The sequence below is a fragment of the Vombatus ursinus genome, unplaced genomic scaffold (assembly GCF_900497805.2).
Source record: "Vombatus ursinus unplaced genomic scaffold, bare-nosed wombat genome assembly UNPS02014772.1, whole genome shotgun sequence".
Lineage (NCBI taxonomy): Eukaryota > Metazoa > Chordata > Mammalia > Diprotodontia > Vombatidae > Vombatus > Vombatus ursinus.
Window position 1 is genome coordinate 27,127,164 of NW_020954550.1, and position 13,566 is coordinate 27,140,729.

The 13,566-nt window shown below is 35.2% G+C and overlaps 1 protein-coding gene across 2 annotated transcripts in view; it reads right to left on the minus strand.

Moving 5' to 3' along the window:
• Positions 1 to 13,566, minus strand: part of PARP8 (poly(ADP-ribose) polymerase family member 8) — a 215,598-nt gene that overhangs the window by 48,480 nt on the left and 153,552 nt on the right. For both annotated transcript variants that reach the window (XM_027863652.1, XM_027863653.1), the window contains 5 exons: positions 10,382 to 10,448; positions 6,336 to 6,461; positions 5,139 to 5,703; positions 2,995 to 3,048; positions 2,796 to 2,891 (listed from right to left, as the gene is read on the minus strand). In XM_027863652.1, coding sequence (XP_027719453.1) covers positions 2,796 to 2,891; positions 2,995 to 3,048; positions 5,139 to 5,703; positions 6,336 to 6,461; positions 10,382 to 10,448 — 908 coding nt within the window. The remainder of the gene's footprint in view (positions 1 to 2,795; positions 2,892 to 2,994; positions 3,049 to 5,138; positions 5,704 to 6,335; positions 6,462 to 10,381; positions 10,449 to 13,566) is intronic.

Here is a 13,566-nt window from a genome sequence, read left to right on the forward strand (position 1 = left end):
TGTACTGAATGCCACCTTGTAGAAAGATTAAAATTGCCAACAAAATAAGAGTCTTGTTCAGATATCTCTTATTCTCCCAATTTCCCTCCTTACTATATATTTCTCTGATGATAGTCATGCATCCATCTTATAAACATTTGAAACTGTATATAATCATCATTAAATGAGCAGAAGTTCTCAACATATATTATTAGCACCAGAGCTTTGTATGGTTATTCTGTTTTAGTCCCTCCTTTTCCAAAGAAAGAAATACTTTTGAAGGACATTCTGTTTCTTTGTTGTTCTTCCACAACTTCAACCAAAAAACACTGCTCCAAAAATGAATAAAAAACAACTCTGACACTTCTGAATAGTTGCCTGAGCTACATGTCAGTTGTAATACATATTCAAAATATGTGTGAAAACTTTAAAATGATGTATACCATTTGAGGTCATCATGGAAAAAACTAAGCTTATTCTGTAGATGAAAAAAGATCTGTTTTCCACATTCTAGGGAATTGATTTGCTTGACTAATGCTCAAAGTAAAATGGTGATGAAACAGAAACTCATTGTTTTTAGTTAAGTATTAGAACCTTTGGAGTATGGAAAGGAAAAAAAATTAAGAAATGAAAAGTGAATAGCAGCTTGGCACTAGGAAAGGACCTATTTCTGGGAAAAGAGAATAGCAGCTGGAAGAAAATATTTTTTTCTTTCCTAACTGCTACCACTGATTGATTTTCAGAAAGGCCCTGAGTCTCACCCCTACTCTGAAAACAGAATAAGAGTGGAGTAAAGGTTGGTTTTCCATATTCCACAGCCTCAAGCTAGGGTTAAAGTCTCTACTGTTTCAGTGAAAGTCCTAACAGCCTGACATGCATTTCTCTGGAGACTGCTCCAAATGGAGGATGCCTGATTATTTAAGGATTCTTGCTTTAACAGAGATTAGTGTAGGGATGGAGACAGGACACTCCCCAGGTTATGGGAGGATTTCTGTTTGAATGACACAATGTAGATGTAATGTCCTTGTATTTACATTGAAAGCTTAGAGCACACCCTTGGTATGGGGTGGGGGGAGGGGGAGAGAGGGAGAGAGGGAGGGGGAGAGAGAGGGAGGGAGAGAGAGAGAGAGAGAGAGAGAGAGAGAGAGAGAGAGAGAGAGAGAGAGAGAGAGAGAGAGAGAGAGAGTGAGTGTGTGTGTGTGTGTGTGTCTGTGTTGGTGGGGAAGGGAGGGAGAGATATATCCTACTTCAAGTATGAGGCATGAGTAGATGCTGTCAATAAACTCCTGTTTGCTGCAATGGCCATACTAACTGTAAATCCTTCCCCTGTCACAGAACCACGGGTACCTGCTTGATCTAAAATGCTTAAAATTAGCAGTAACATCATAGAAGAGACAGGATGAGAATACATAAACTAAAAGAAAAATACAGCCCTCAGATACAGATAGAGTCTAGAGTGTTTGTGATGAAAGTAAAAGATTTATTTCACATCAGAGATTTTAATCTCCAACTAGGGGATGAAATTTCATTTCCTTGTCAAGTAATAAACCTCAAAAGAACACACTACCAGCACAATATTGTGCAGGTTTTTTTTAGAGGCTTCAAACTAATTTATCAATCTTGTCATCTCAGAATGAAAATTAAAAAGCAGCAACTGAATGGGGCCAAACAGATAAAGCACCTATATCTCACATATTTTGATCCTAGAAGGTCACCTCATTAAGGGAGCTCCTATAGAATTGTTTGTCACTTTTCTAGAAAAATTACTCGTCCAAGATCTAAAATCAATTTTGTAAAATTCTGGAAATCAGACTAGCTCCCCCCAGCCCCCATTACCAAACAGTCCAATAAAATTAACAGTTCCAAAAATTAATACAAAGTGGCTGGGACACTACTGTGCAGATCAAGCTACACTTGAACCTCCAGGAAAACAGACAGACAGAAAGACATCCGTTTTTTGGATCCAGAAATTTTCTCGGGTTGTTTCCCAAGCCTAGAATGCTCTTTCTCCTCCTCATCTCTTCTTGGCTTCCTTTAAATTACAACAACAATCGTATCTTCCACAAGATGCTTTTACCAAACATTGAATTCTAGTTTCTTCCCTCTGTCAATCATTTCCTATTTATATTGCATATAGCTGTGCATGAATAATTTTTGTTGCCACTCCGCCCCCCCAACCCCAACCTATTAGATTATGAGCTCCTTGAGGGCAGGGCCAGCTTTTTGCATCTTTTGGCATCTTCAGAGTCTAACACAGTTAATGACACTAAATAAATACTTATGGATTTACTGATTTGCTTAATAGTGCTTACTGACATACTGAATTATGGAAAAGGATAAAGAGGTATAGGTATGTATAATATCAAAATATCACAGATACACATCAGCACATGTTGGAAAAGAAAAAACACAGTAAAATTACTCCCCAAAAGCTGATCACAATGTAGCTTTCATGTCGGAACATATCTAGCATTTTTTATCTACAAAAATGCCAGCAATTTATCAACACCCTATTCTTTCCCTTCAAGTTATACATCCTATATCACTTTAGCTCTTTATTTACTAAGCTTTAGTGTTTGTAGGAAATTACCTATGTGTTAAATCCAAAGAGAATGCTTTCATTCGTATTTAATCTACTCTCTGATTGTTGAGTACTGAGATGAAATTTTTTAGGTCATTACTATTCTCTTTAGTACAAACAACATATAATTGGGAATATATACTGTTTATATACTAAAAGTAATCATCTTCTGTTTTTAACCTTTCTTCATTTGTTTATTCAATTAAAAGTAAAATTTCTAGAAATGAAAACTTACCCTTAACATTGGGCCATTTTGAAATACATGGGGTTCATCACATACTACACAGTATTCATTTAGTACAGGTATCCGCTGCTCAGCAAACTCAATTGTCTAAGGAAAATAGAAATGAAAATAATAAGTTCTACTTGGATATGATTAAAGGGCAGATACAGAGCTAAACTATTTCAATAATACATGGAATATTCTATCATACCTGTATAAGAAAACCTCGGTCTCGTACTGGAATGCATTTTGCATTATAATTTGGCTATAAAGAGAAAAGAGAAAGAACACACTTGAAGAAAACAGTTATCAATGAAAAAAACTGAAATTTTCTTGAAAACCATGAACCTGGTGATAGTCTTCTATGCTTTCATGAATTACAGCTTTAAACCAAAAAGCACAAAAACAAGATTTTGATATTTCTTCATTCATTCTATGGTTCCCCAATTCCTCATTGTCTCTCTGCCATCACTGCTCTCATTTCCCAAATAAAAATGTCAGTTTGCTTAGTTTCTCAATGTCTTCTAGCAGAAAGGCTAGCATGATGATTTGTCTCCCTTATTATTTTATCCCAATTCAACTCCTCATTCTAGTTAGATGACTGTAACTAGACATCTTGCTCCATATTATTTGTCAAGATTCTCACTGAAATCTATGAATCTGCTTATAAAAAACAGATTGTGTAGATGCTGAGAATGGCATTACTGCTCTTTGAATGTTGTCTTTCACACCCCCTTCCCTTCTGTGTCTCTGAAAATATCTTACTTATGTATGAAAAAGGATTATTGTTGACTATCTCCAAAATATCTTTACCCATCTCACCCCAAACACATTTCTATAAGACGCATCCTTTAAGAACATTGGCATAAATGTACAATGGACAGAAGGAAGTTTTCATAAATAAACAAGAATTAAACAGTGTTTTTGATTTTGAAGTGGTAATGTGCATGCATTACATTTATAAAATTACTGAAAAACAAGTAGCTGAAAACAAGTATTCTCTCTTTCTCATTAGGTACACATTCTGGCATTTCTAGTTTCTAATATTACTTATAAAAGAGATTCACAGAATCTGAGGATGTCAGTGCTAAAAAAGATCTTAATAATACCAACAACTAATGTTAAAGAAAACTTAATTGGCCTAGTAACAGTAAAACATACTCCTTTGATTTCAATTGGAAACCATTTTGTCTGTGACCTTAATAGAAAAGGCTTTTATATCATTTTGTTGTTTCAATCGTGTCTGATTCTTCATGACCCCATTTAGAATTCTCTTTGCAAAGATACTGGAGTGGTTTGCCTTTTCCTTCTCCAGCTCATTTTAGAGATGAGGAAACTGAGGCAAACAGCGTTAAGTGACTTGCCTAGGGTCACATAGTTACTAAGTATCTGAGGCTAGATTTGAACTCAAAAAGATGAATTGTCCAAATTTCAAGCCTGAGACTGTTATCTACTGTACCATCTAGCTAGCTCTTTTCAATACCTCTCAATACTTCTTTATAAACAACAAATATTAATTTTGTTCTGATTGCCATTTTTGAAAAAAACAAATTTGGTCTGAGGCTGGTATATCTTGAATTTCATCCAGAAGGGTTTAAGTTACTAAAGTAGCAAAGTGGCCTCATTATCAGCTAATTATCTCATAATCTGGACCTGGACAGCCTCACTATTAAGCTTGATGAGAGGGATCTGCTCTAAAATTTAACCATAAAACAAAAGTCAGAAGAGAGGATTAGAAGTTAAATAATTTTATGTTATAACATCAAAATAATATGAATTTTAAGAAGGGAAGATTTTCTTTTACCAAGTATTCTTCAACTTATTACCATGATTGGTATTAATGGAGTTTCTTTTCACACATTTCCATGACAGATGCATTGTTTATAAATCTCAAATGAATAGTTTCACTTTTCTTTTGGAAACTCAATCCAAAACCTTGGCACCAGTATTTTAGGCAACCCCATTCCCTCCCCCCCCAAAAAAAAATTCTATTGCCTATAGTTGCCATCCATGCCTATAACCTCTCCCCATCTTTTTGTTTGCTGAAGGGAGGAAGGCAAGGGAGGGACATCAGACCAACGATTTTATCAATGTAGAAAGCTCTAGGTGATCAACTTACTCTACCAATGCCAAGATGTATTTTTTTCTGCAACTTATTGTTTTTGAAAGATACCTCGGGGCAGTGAGAACTCAAATAACTTAATCCAAATTTACCAGTCAGTGTCAGAGGTGGGACATTGAGCCTAAGTTTTTCTGACTCTGGGACTAGTTCTTTAGTCACTCTGCCACTCTACTTCTCATGAACCCTTGGTTACCATTTTATTTAATGGTCTAAAATGAAAATGATTTACGCACAGCAGTCTGAGGCGATGAAGATGTAGATGGTGTTAAGATACCAATAAGCCCTGAGGTAAGAGAGAGTCTCCTGCCCTCTGCAATGGGTTCCTTGAAAAGTTCCGTTTTGGACGACGACTTGGGGGCACTGGGGTGAGACTTGCTGAGTAACTTGTGGTTCTTCAGCCCATCTAGTTCTTCCATTCTCAGGTTACTGGAGTAAGACCTGCTCAGCAGTTTGTGGGGCTTCAGAGTACTGTTGTGCTCACATCGAGGGTCCCCAGAACAAGATCGAGTCAATAATTTATGTGGCTTTAGAGTGATGCACTCCTCCTGTTTGACAGCTGCAGCACAGGGACGGCTCAGCAGCTTGTGCGATTTAATAGACACAGCCTGCTCAGCTCGGGGGTCACTGGACAGAGAGCGGCCAAAGGTCCTGTGGGACTTGGTCCCACACACATCCTCAGCCTTCACTGTGCTGGAACAAGTCCTCCGCAGCAGCTTGTGAGTTTTGGAGATGCCATCTTGCTCTGGTTTCAGTTTGGACTTGTTTTTACCACAACCTGGGGGAGGGTAACTTGGCGACCTTAAAAAAAAAAAAAAAAAAAAAAGGAGAATTTTTACAAGACACAGTTGACATAAAAACCATAACCATACTACTTACACGGTTAGAGTACATTTCACAAAATAAATAAATGGATGAATGAATGAATGGATGGATGGATAAATAAATGAATGAATGAATAAATAGATAAGTGAATGGATGAATGAATGAATAGATGGAATTTAATTGAATGAGTATTTTCAATATTGGCATGTAACATGTTTTCTAATGAACTAGAATATTTAAGTCAGGAGTTTTGTGTTCACAGGAACATAAAAGAACTTTTCCTGATGAATAAACTGTCAATTAAACAAAATAATATACATTCAGTCCTAAATAAAAGATAAGCATTTTAATGTTGCATGCACACATTCTGAGAAGTGGTAATAAACTGTATATGCAACAAATAAACTCCAAAATGATACCTGTAAGTTAGAGGTGATCAGAGTCAGTGAAATGAAGTTGAAAAGGAAAGAAAGCGAGATTCAATGCATAAAGTTAGTGACAGATATTAAAAGAAAAATGAACAACTTTAAAAAGACTGCCATTAGAAAGAGGAAAATGGTATTATCATCTTTGTAACTTAACAAGACAATGATAGGGCGGGCTGTTACCTGCGCAAGGTAGAAAATATGTGAAGAGGGGATTTCACTTTCTTCTCGGAGAGCTTCTTATTGTGTGTGCAGTTGGATTTTTCTTTGCTCTGTTTCCACTGTTGTGTAACATATGTCTGCATGATTCTGTCAATTGAAAAAAGTTCTGTCATCATAGTTTCAAGTTAGTAAGATTTTTCTTTGGATAGAAAACTTCTGCATTGGTGGAAGAGCAACACGATCCTCAGAGTGCTACTACTTAAGGTCCACACAATGTATTTTTAAGACAGTTATGTGGCAAAAGCTTTCTGTAGATATGGCTGTAACATCTTGGAAGGAAGGAAGAAGGAAGGAAGGAGGGAGGAAGGAAAGAAGGAAGGAAGAAGGGAGCAAGATTGGGAAGGAGGAAGGGAAGAAGGGCAGGAAGGAAGCAAAGAAGAAACAAAGGAAGGGAGGGAGGGAAGGAAGGAGGAAGAGAGAGAGAGGGAGGAAAGAACGAAGGGAGGGAAGAAGGAGGAATAGAAGGAAGGAAAGAAAAAAGGAATTAAAGAATAATGATAACAAGTGTCTAAAGAATCAATTGTATAACGACATTTCAGAACAGCCTTGAGGATCAACAGTAGTTATACAACTAGAATGACATAATATTTTAAAATAAATTTAATTAACTTGGAAAAAAAAACTATAGAGAATATGATTTAGTTTGTCACTAATTTCTTTGTTTTATTGCCTAAGAAATGAATCAATTCTATTTCAATAATGAGATGAGAGTAAATGCCAAATTATATTATAGTCTCCTTCATGAAAATTATTTTAGAAGATTTGATGTGAAAATAATATCATGTATAGAGCTGGCCTTAAGTAATTTTGAAGCAGGCAGAATTTTCTTTTATTTCCCTTCTACCCACCAGCCAGAAATTTATACCTTTCCTCACCTCCAGAATGAAAAGTTCCTTGTCTTTATATAGAGTCTTAATAGACTCCATTCATTTACATGACTTTTTTAAATGTCATTTTCCTGTCGAACCTTGCCTATCTTGGGTTTTTTGAGGGCCAAGTTACAAAACCTGTTAACTGACAAATGAATATAAACTCAATTGTAAAGGAGTGAAAACAGCTTAATATGTTCCCCACTCCTAAGTAACATTTGCATTTTAATAGAAGGCTCCAAAGCCTTTTTAACCCAAAAGTGTGACTAATGGGAAAAAATGCAGGCATCTGGGCAGGTGGCTGAGGTAGACATGTTGAGAGGAAGGAAATTTGACCAACTTTAGAATCACACTACGCGCTGCCTCTTCCACCTATATAGAGGACCAATGCTAAAGACAAAGCATAGAATTATTAGATAATCTTCTATACACTCCACATTCTAAATCAGTAGGTTTATAAAGAGGACATAACAAGCACATAGTTGCAAATAAAAATGGATTCCTGAGTTTTCAAGCTGCTCTAGTCATTAATGTGCTATATGACACATGAAAATTCAATTAACCTACTATGTACTACTATTTCCTCCTCTATAATATTATGAAGATAAAATGAAGGGGAAAATCCTATAATTTAAGAATTGGAAGGACCTGAAATGATGTAGTCCAACATTCATTTCATAAGTAAGGAAACTTCACTGCATAGCGGTGAGGGGACTTGTCCAGAATCACAATGATTAGTGGCAAAGCCAGGGTTAGAGCTCAGGATTTAGGACTTCAAGGTTCAGTGATTCTTCTTTCCACAAGACCTCAGAGCAATTTGCAATAGAATGTGACTGTGAAGCAGTAAATATATAATATTTCTGCCATAAATAATTCAAAGAGAATGCCACCTAATATTTTCCGGCATCAGCAAAATAGTCTATTTGTGAATGGCAAAAAATTAATGATGTTTATCCCTCTTTGGAAAAAAAAATATTTCAGCCACTTAGATGAGAATCTTTGCAAAACAGGTCACTTTTTTAACATCTTAAAAAGCAATTTATTTTTTATATGGCACGTTTTAGTGCAAAGAACACTGGACTTGGAGTCAAGAGTTAGGGTAAGGGTTAGGGTTAGAGTTGTTTAGGGTTAAGGTTAGGGGTAGAGTCAGAGGCATTCTCTTTGAATTATTTATGGCAGAAATATTATTATATATTTACTCCTTCACATTCACATACTGTTTCAAAGTGCTCTGAGGTCTTGTGGTGAAGTAGAAGGAAGAATCACTGAACCCTGAAGTACCAAATCCTAAGCTGAAATCCTGTCTATTACTATTTATATGACTCTGGGTGAGTCACTACACCTTCCTTAGTCTTTTTTTCCCCCCACTTAATATATTTTATTTTTTCCAATTACATGCAAAGATAGTTTTCAACATTCACTTTTACAAGATTTTGAGTTACAAATTCACATTTTTTTTCTTTTGTAAACAATATATGTGGGACAGACATCAGTGACTTCAGTGATGATTCAAAGTCACCATTATTCATGTCTACTCTTGTGTGATGTCAGATGTAAAACAATGTCCTTTGAATCTGAAGATTTATAGGGCTAATGGTATTTATACTAAACAGCCAATGGCTACTAAACAATTATTGTTCTATGGCTTGTTTCTATAAAATTTTAATTTATTTCTTTGCTATCAAGCTGTCAAAAGTACCTACCTCTATTAGTCTGCCTACCTCTCTTACCAATTCTAATTCACTGGCATTTGAATAAAACTTATTAAATATGTGGGTACAAGAGTCCATAGACTCTGATTTAAAATCTCTCCTACAAAATAAAAGGAATGACTTTAACAGAAATTTCTAAGTTTTTGCCTTCTCACTTCCAAGGTTTCTGTTTTACAGATGTCTAAAGTTTCCAGCTTTTGGATTTCCCATTAATTAGGGACTTCTTTACAACACTGATAATGTACATGAAATATGGACTAAAAGGCAATGTGGCCCAGTGAGTGAGCCTCATCATCAGGGAGAGCTGGGTTCATGCCCTCTTACTGCATGACCCAAGTGGATGGTATCAAACTGAAAGAAAAACAGATCCTTAAAGGCTGCATATTGACTTTTTTTGTTTGCTTGTTTGTTTTTTTAGGCAGGTGGGGTGAAGTGACTTGCCCAGGGTCACACAGCTAGTTAATATCATGTTTGGTCTGAGGTTGGATTTGAATTCCTGACTTCAGGGCCAGTATTCCATCCACTGCGCCACCTAGCTGCCCCTCATATTGACTTAGAAAACCACAAATTAACCTGATTTTTCTTGTGTGGTACTTTGATTTATTTTGACATTTTCCAATTACATTTTAATCCAATTCAGGGGGATGTTAGGCAACGCTGCCCTAGACAGCTTGATAAGATTGTATATTACGGATAAGTTTTGTGCATTTTTTGTGCATTACTTAAAGGAGCTTTCATATCAGGAATTCCCCATACTGATAAAACTATAATGTAGTTTCATTGAATAAATGCATCAATTATCCTATGCTTTTATGCCTTTATCAACTGAGAACATATCCTAATTAAATCAAGCAAATCAACGGTCCAAAAAAGGTATAAACACCTGCATTTTATCAAAAAAACACAGAATAAGGAATAAGTATGACAAGCCCTTGAAAAAAAAATGGGTGACCTGGAAAGAAACCGGTAAGACATTGCTTTTGATTGAGATACTTAGCATTGCTGGGAGAAGTTTATATAAAACTAGGCGCTAGTTCAGAACCCAAGATATTCAAAGGAATGGGGAACCAAAAGAGAGCTGTTCTAGCCAAGCTCTTGAAAAGGAGGTTGTTAGAAATGTGAGGAGATGTGTGTGTATGTATGTATGTATATGTGTATATATGTACACACACACGCACACACTTATTAAAGGACCATATTGTTCCATAAATGTGAAGTGATATGCTTATAAGAGGTTTTAGTGTGTGTACGTGTGTGTGTGTGTGTGTGTTTGTGCATGTGTTCTGTTCTGAAGGTTCTTCTACAGTGATGACCTTATGACAGAATCACCCTTACGCAAGAACCTCTCACTGGTTTCAAGAAAGAAAACAAGTATTAATAAAATCCTTTCCCATAAATGTTAGTTTCCTTTCTTTTATAAACTTACTTTTTTAATTGATGTCCCAATCCAAATCTTTCTTTTGTGGAAATCTGAAACACATCCACAGTGGGCACTGAAAAAGAAAAAGATCAAGATCAAAATCTTTATGCTCTAAATTTTAGAGGCAAAATACAGCCTTAATTCTCTTCCATTTTAAATGATCATGTCCTAGAGTCCTACAATCTGAACAGGACACAGAACTCGTTGTACAGGAATTATTCAGTGCTTCAAGAATGGCCAAAACACAGAACTGACTTCTTAAACCTCACCTGGATCAGATAGGCCCCAAGGACCAACCCTTGGCCCAAGTTCAAAGGTGGCCATTTGTGAATCTGATCCAAATGGAAAGCACACAAGAATAAAATAAGAAGAAGATAAAAGAGAAGACAGATCCATGGTGAGATAGGGTTCTGAGGTCTATCTCCTTCAGACCCAAATGCTCTCCAACTACTACCATTGTATACCCCATGAGAGCAGGGACACTCAAGCTGAACACAGTAGCTACTGTTTGCTGAATTGAACTGGCAGGTCATAAATCTATTCTTCTGCTCTGGTGCCAAGAGCTCAATCCAAGAGTCAAGCCCAAAAGGGATGTCAAGTATGTTGTTGGGTTTTTTGTTTTTTTTTTTAATGGACAGGCTCACATACACTGGATCTGGATCCTGGTGGCAGAAATACAAAAATGTTACGTTCACTGTCTGATTATTTTCCTGACTTGGAATTAAATATCCAGATAAACATCCAAAATAAAACTTGGGAATAGTTTGTATCCAGCTCTCCACATCAGTGGGTGACGGGGTTCTCAACTGATATATAAGCACTCAGTGTACCATAAGTATTGAGTGCAAGACAGATACCATTTTACCCTACAGGAAATGTATAACACAGTCAAGACTTAACAACAGTAAATATACAAGGATAGAAACATAAAGCACTCAAAATAGCCTCTGAGCTCTGCCAGGGATACATCTGGACTTGTTGGGACAATAAGAAATTATAAGATCTTTAAATTCGGAAAAGGGGATCTTTTTTCTCCTTTTTAAAAAGTTTGTCAGTTTATATCACTACCATTCCTCCCCTCAAATTGATCAAATACAAACAGAAAAATAAAGCATGTGACAACATGGTTGTATATTCCAGGGATAAAAATCATTTGTACATTGGCCATGTCTTAAAATGTATATTTCTTTCTGTATTTTAAATGTAAGGTGAACAATGTATTTCAATCTCATTCTTTCGGACTCATAGTTTATCATTACATCAATCAAAATTTTGAAATCTTTCAAAGATGTCCATGTTATCACTGAAAAATTGGCATAGTTCTACTCAATTCACTCCGCTTCAATTCATAAGGAGCTTCTCAATTTCCCTGAAAACTTTTTATCACTTCATCATTTGCTGTGGCACAATCTATTACATTCATATACTACAGCTAATTTAGCCATTACCCAATAGAACACATCTGTTGTTTAGAATTTTTGCTACTTTGTACGAAAAGAATTACAAAAAAAATTTTTATATTTAAGTCCTCCTCTTTCTTTGATTTCTTTGAAGGTGTGGTCTCACTTGTGATATAGCTAAGTCAAAAGACATGTACATTTTAGCAAATTTGGAGGCATAGTTGAAAATGTTTTCAGTAATGGTTGGACCAATTGACATCTCAACAGTGCACTAGTATCTCAAGTTTCTCCACAGCCTTTATAATATTTGTCATTTTCCTTTCCTCTTTACCAGTCTCAAAATCTCAAACCTCAATGTTACTTTAATTTGCACTCATCTAATTACTAATGATTTAGAGCATTTTTTTCATGTGATTGTTGACAGCTTCGATTACTTTCTTTGATGTCTTATAAAGTCATATAAATTTGAATCTGTTCTTGATATACCAAGGAAAAGAGAGACCTTTCTCAGAGAAAGTCACTAATCTAGTTTTACTGAATGAGATTTGAACAAGCAAAACCTTTTTAATTTTATATAATCAAATGGTCCATTTTAAGTGATCCTTTCCATTGTTTGTTTAGTCATGAAATCTTCTCTAATCTATAGATTCACAAGGTAAATTTTTCTCTGAACTTCTAATTTTGTTATGATGTCATCTTCTATATCTAGGTCAGATAGCCATTTAGAATTTATCGTGGTTTATTATGTAAGGGTTTGGTTTTTATCCATTTTTTTTTCTGAGAAGGATAACCAGTTTTCCCAAAAGATTTTCCTCAAATAATTAGTCCTTCCTCCAGTAGCTGCAATGTTTGGGTTTATGAACATTATGCTACTCTATTTCTTTCTGTATGTAGTATATCTAATTCTCCCTCACCAAATTAAATTAATAGTTAATGCTCTGCATTACAGTTTGAGATCTAGTCATGATAGATACCCTTCCTTCTCACTTATTTCATTATTACCCCTGAGATTCTTGAACTTTTGTTCATTCATATGAATTTGATTATGTTTTTAGCTCTATGAAATATTTCTTCAGAAATTTAATTTGTGGGGAACTGAGTAAGTAAATTAATTTAGATGTCATGTTTATTATAATGGTTTGATCTACCTATGAGTAATTAATGTTGTTCCTATTAATTATTTCAATTAATTTTAGTTGACTAATTAAGGTTCTCTAAGTACATCAACAGATCTGCAAAAAGTTCTTCACTTTATTTCCTCTGCCTATGTTCATTCTCTCAATTTCTTCTGGTTGTTTTATTACATTATATTTAAAGGATAATGGTGATAATGGGCATCCTTGCTTTACACTTGATGATTTAGAACATTTTTTCAGTCTTTTATGTATAATATGTTTGTTCTTGAATTTAGATACATATTATTTGATTTCGAGAGTTTTTGATTAAAATTGGTGTGAGATTTTGTCAAAAGTCTTCTCTTTACTAAGAGCAGAGATTCTTAAATTTTTGTGTATGGATCCATTAGAATGACTGCTTAGGGTCATGGAACCCTATTGAGAATAATTTTTTGAAATGCAAAAAACAGAGTATGTAGATTATAATTATATTGAATAGTTACCAAAATATTAAAAATAAAAACCAAAATCCTAGTCCATGGCCTCAGATTAAGACCTCCTAGTCTAGAAGAACCAAGACTAAGAGTAAATATAACCTAAAATGTTTCAAAGCATAACACGGTAGAGATAGAATTGTTTATCAAATACTATTTTGAATGCAGGAATCTCAAAGTTG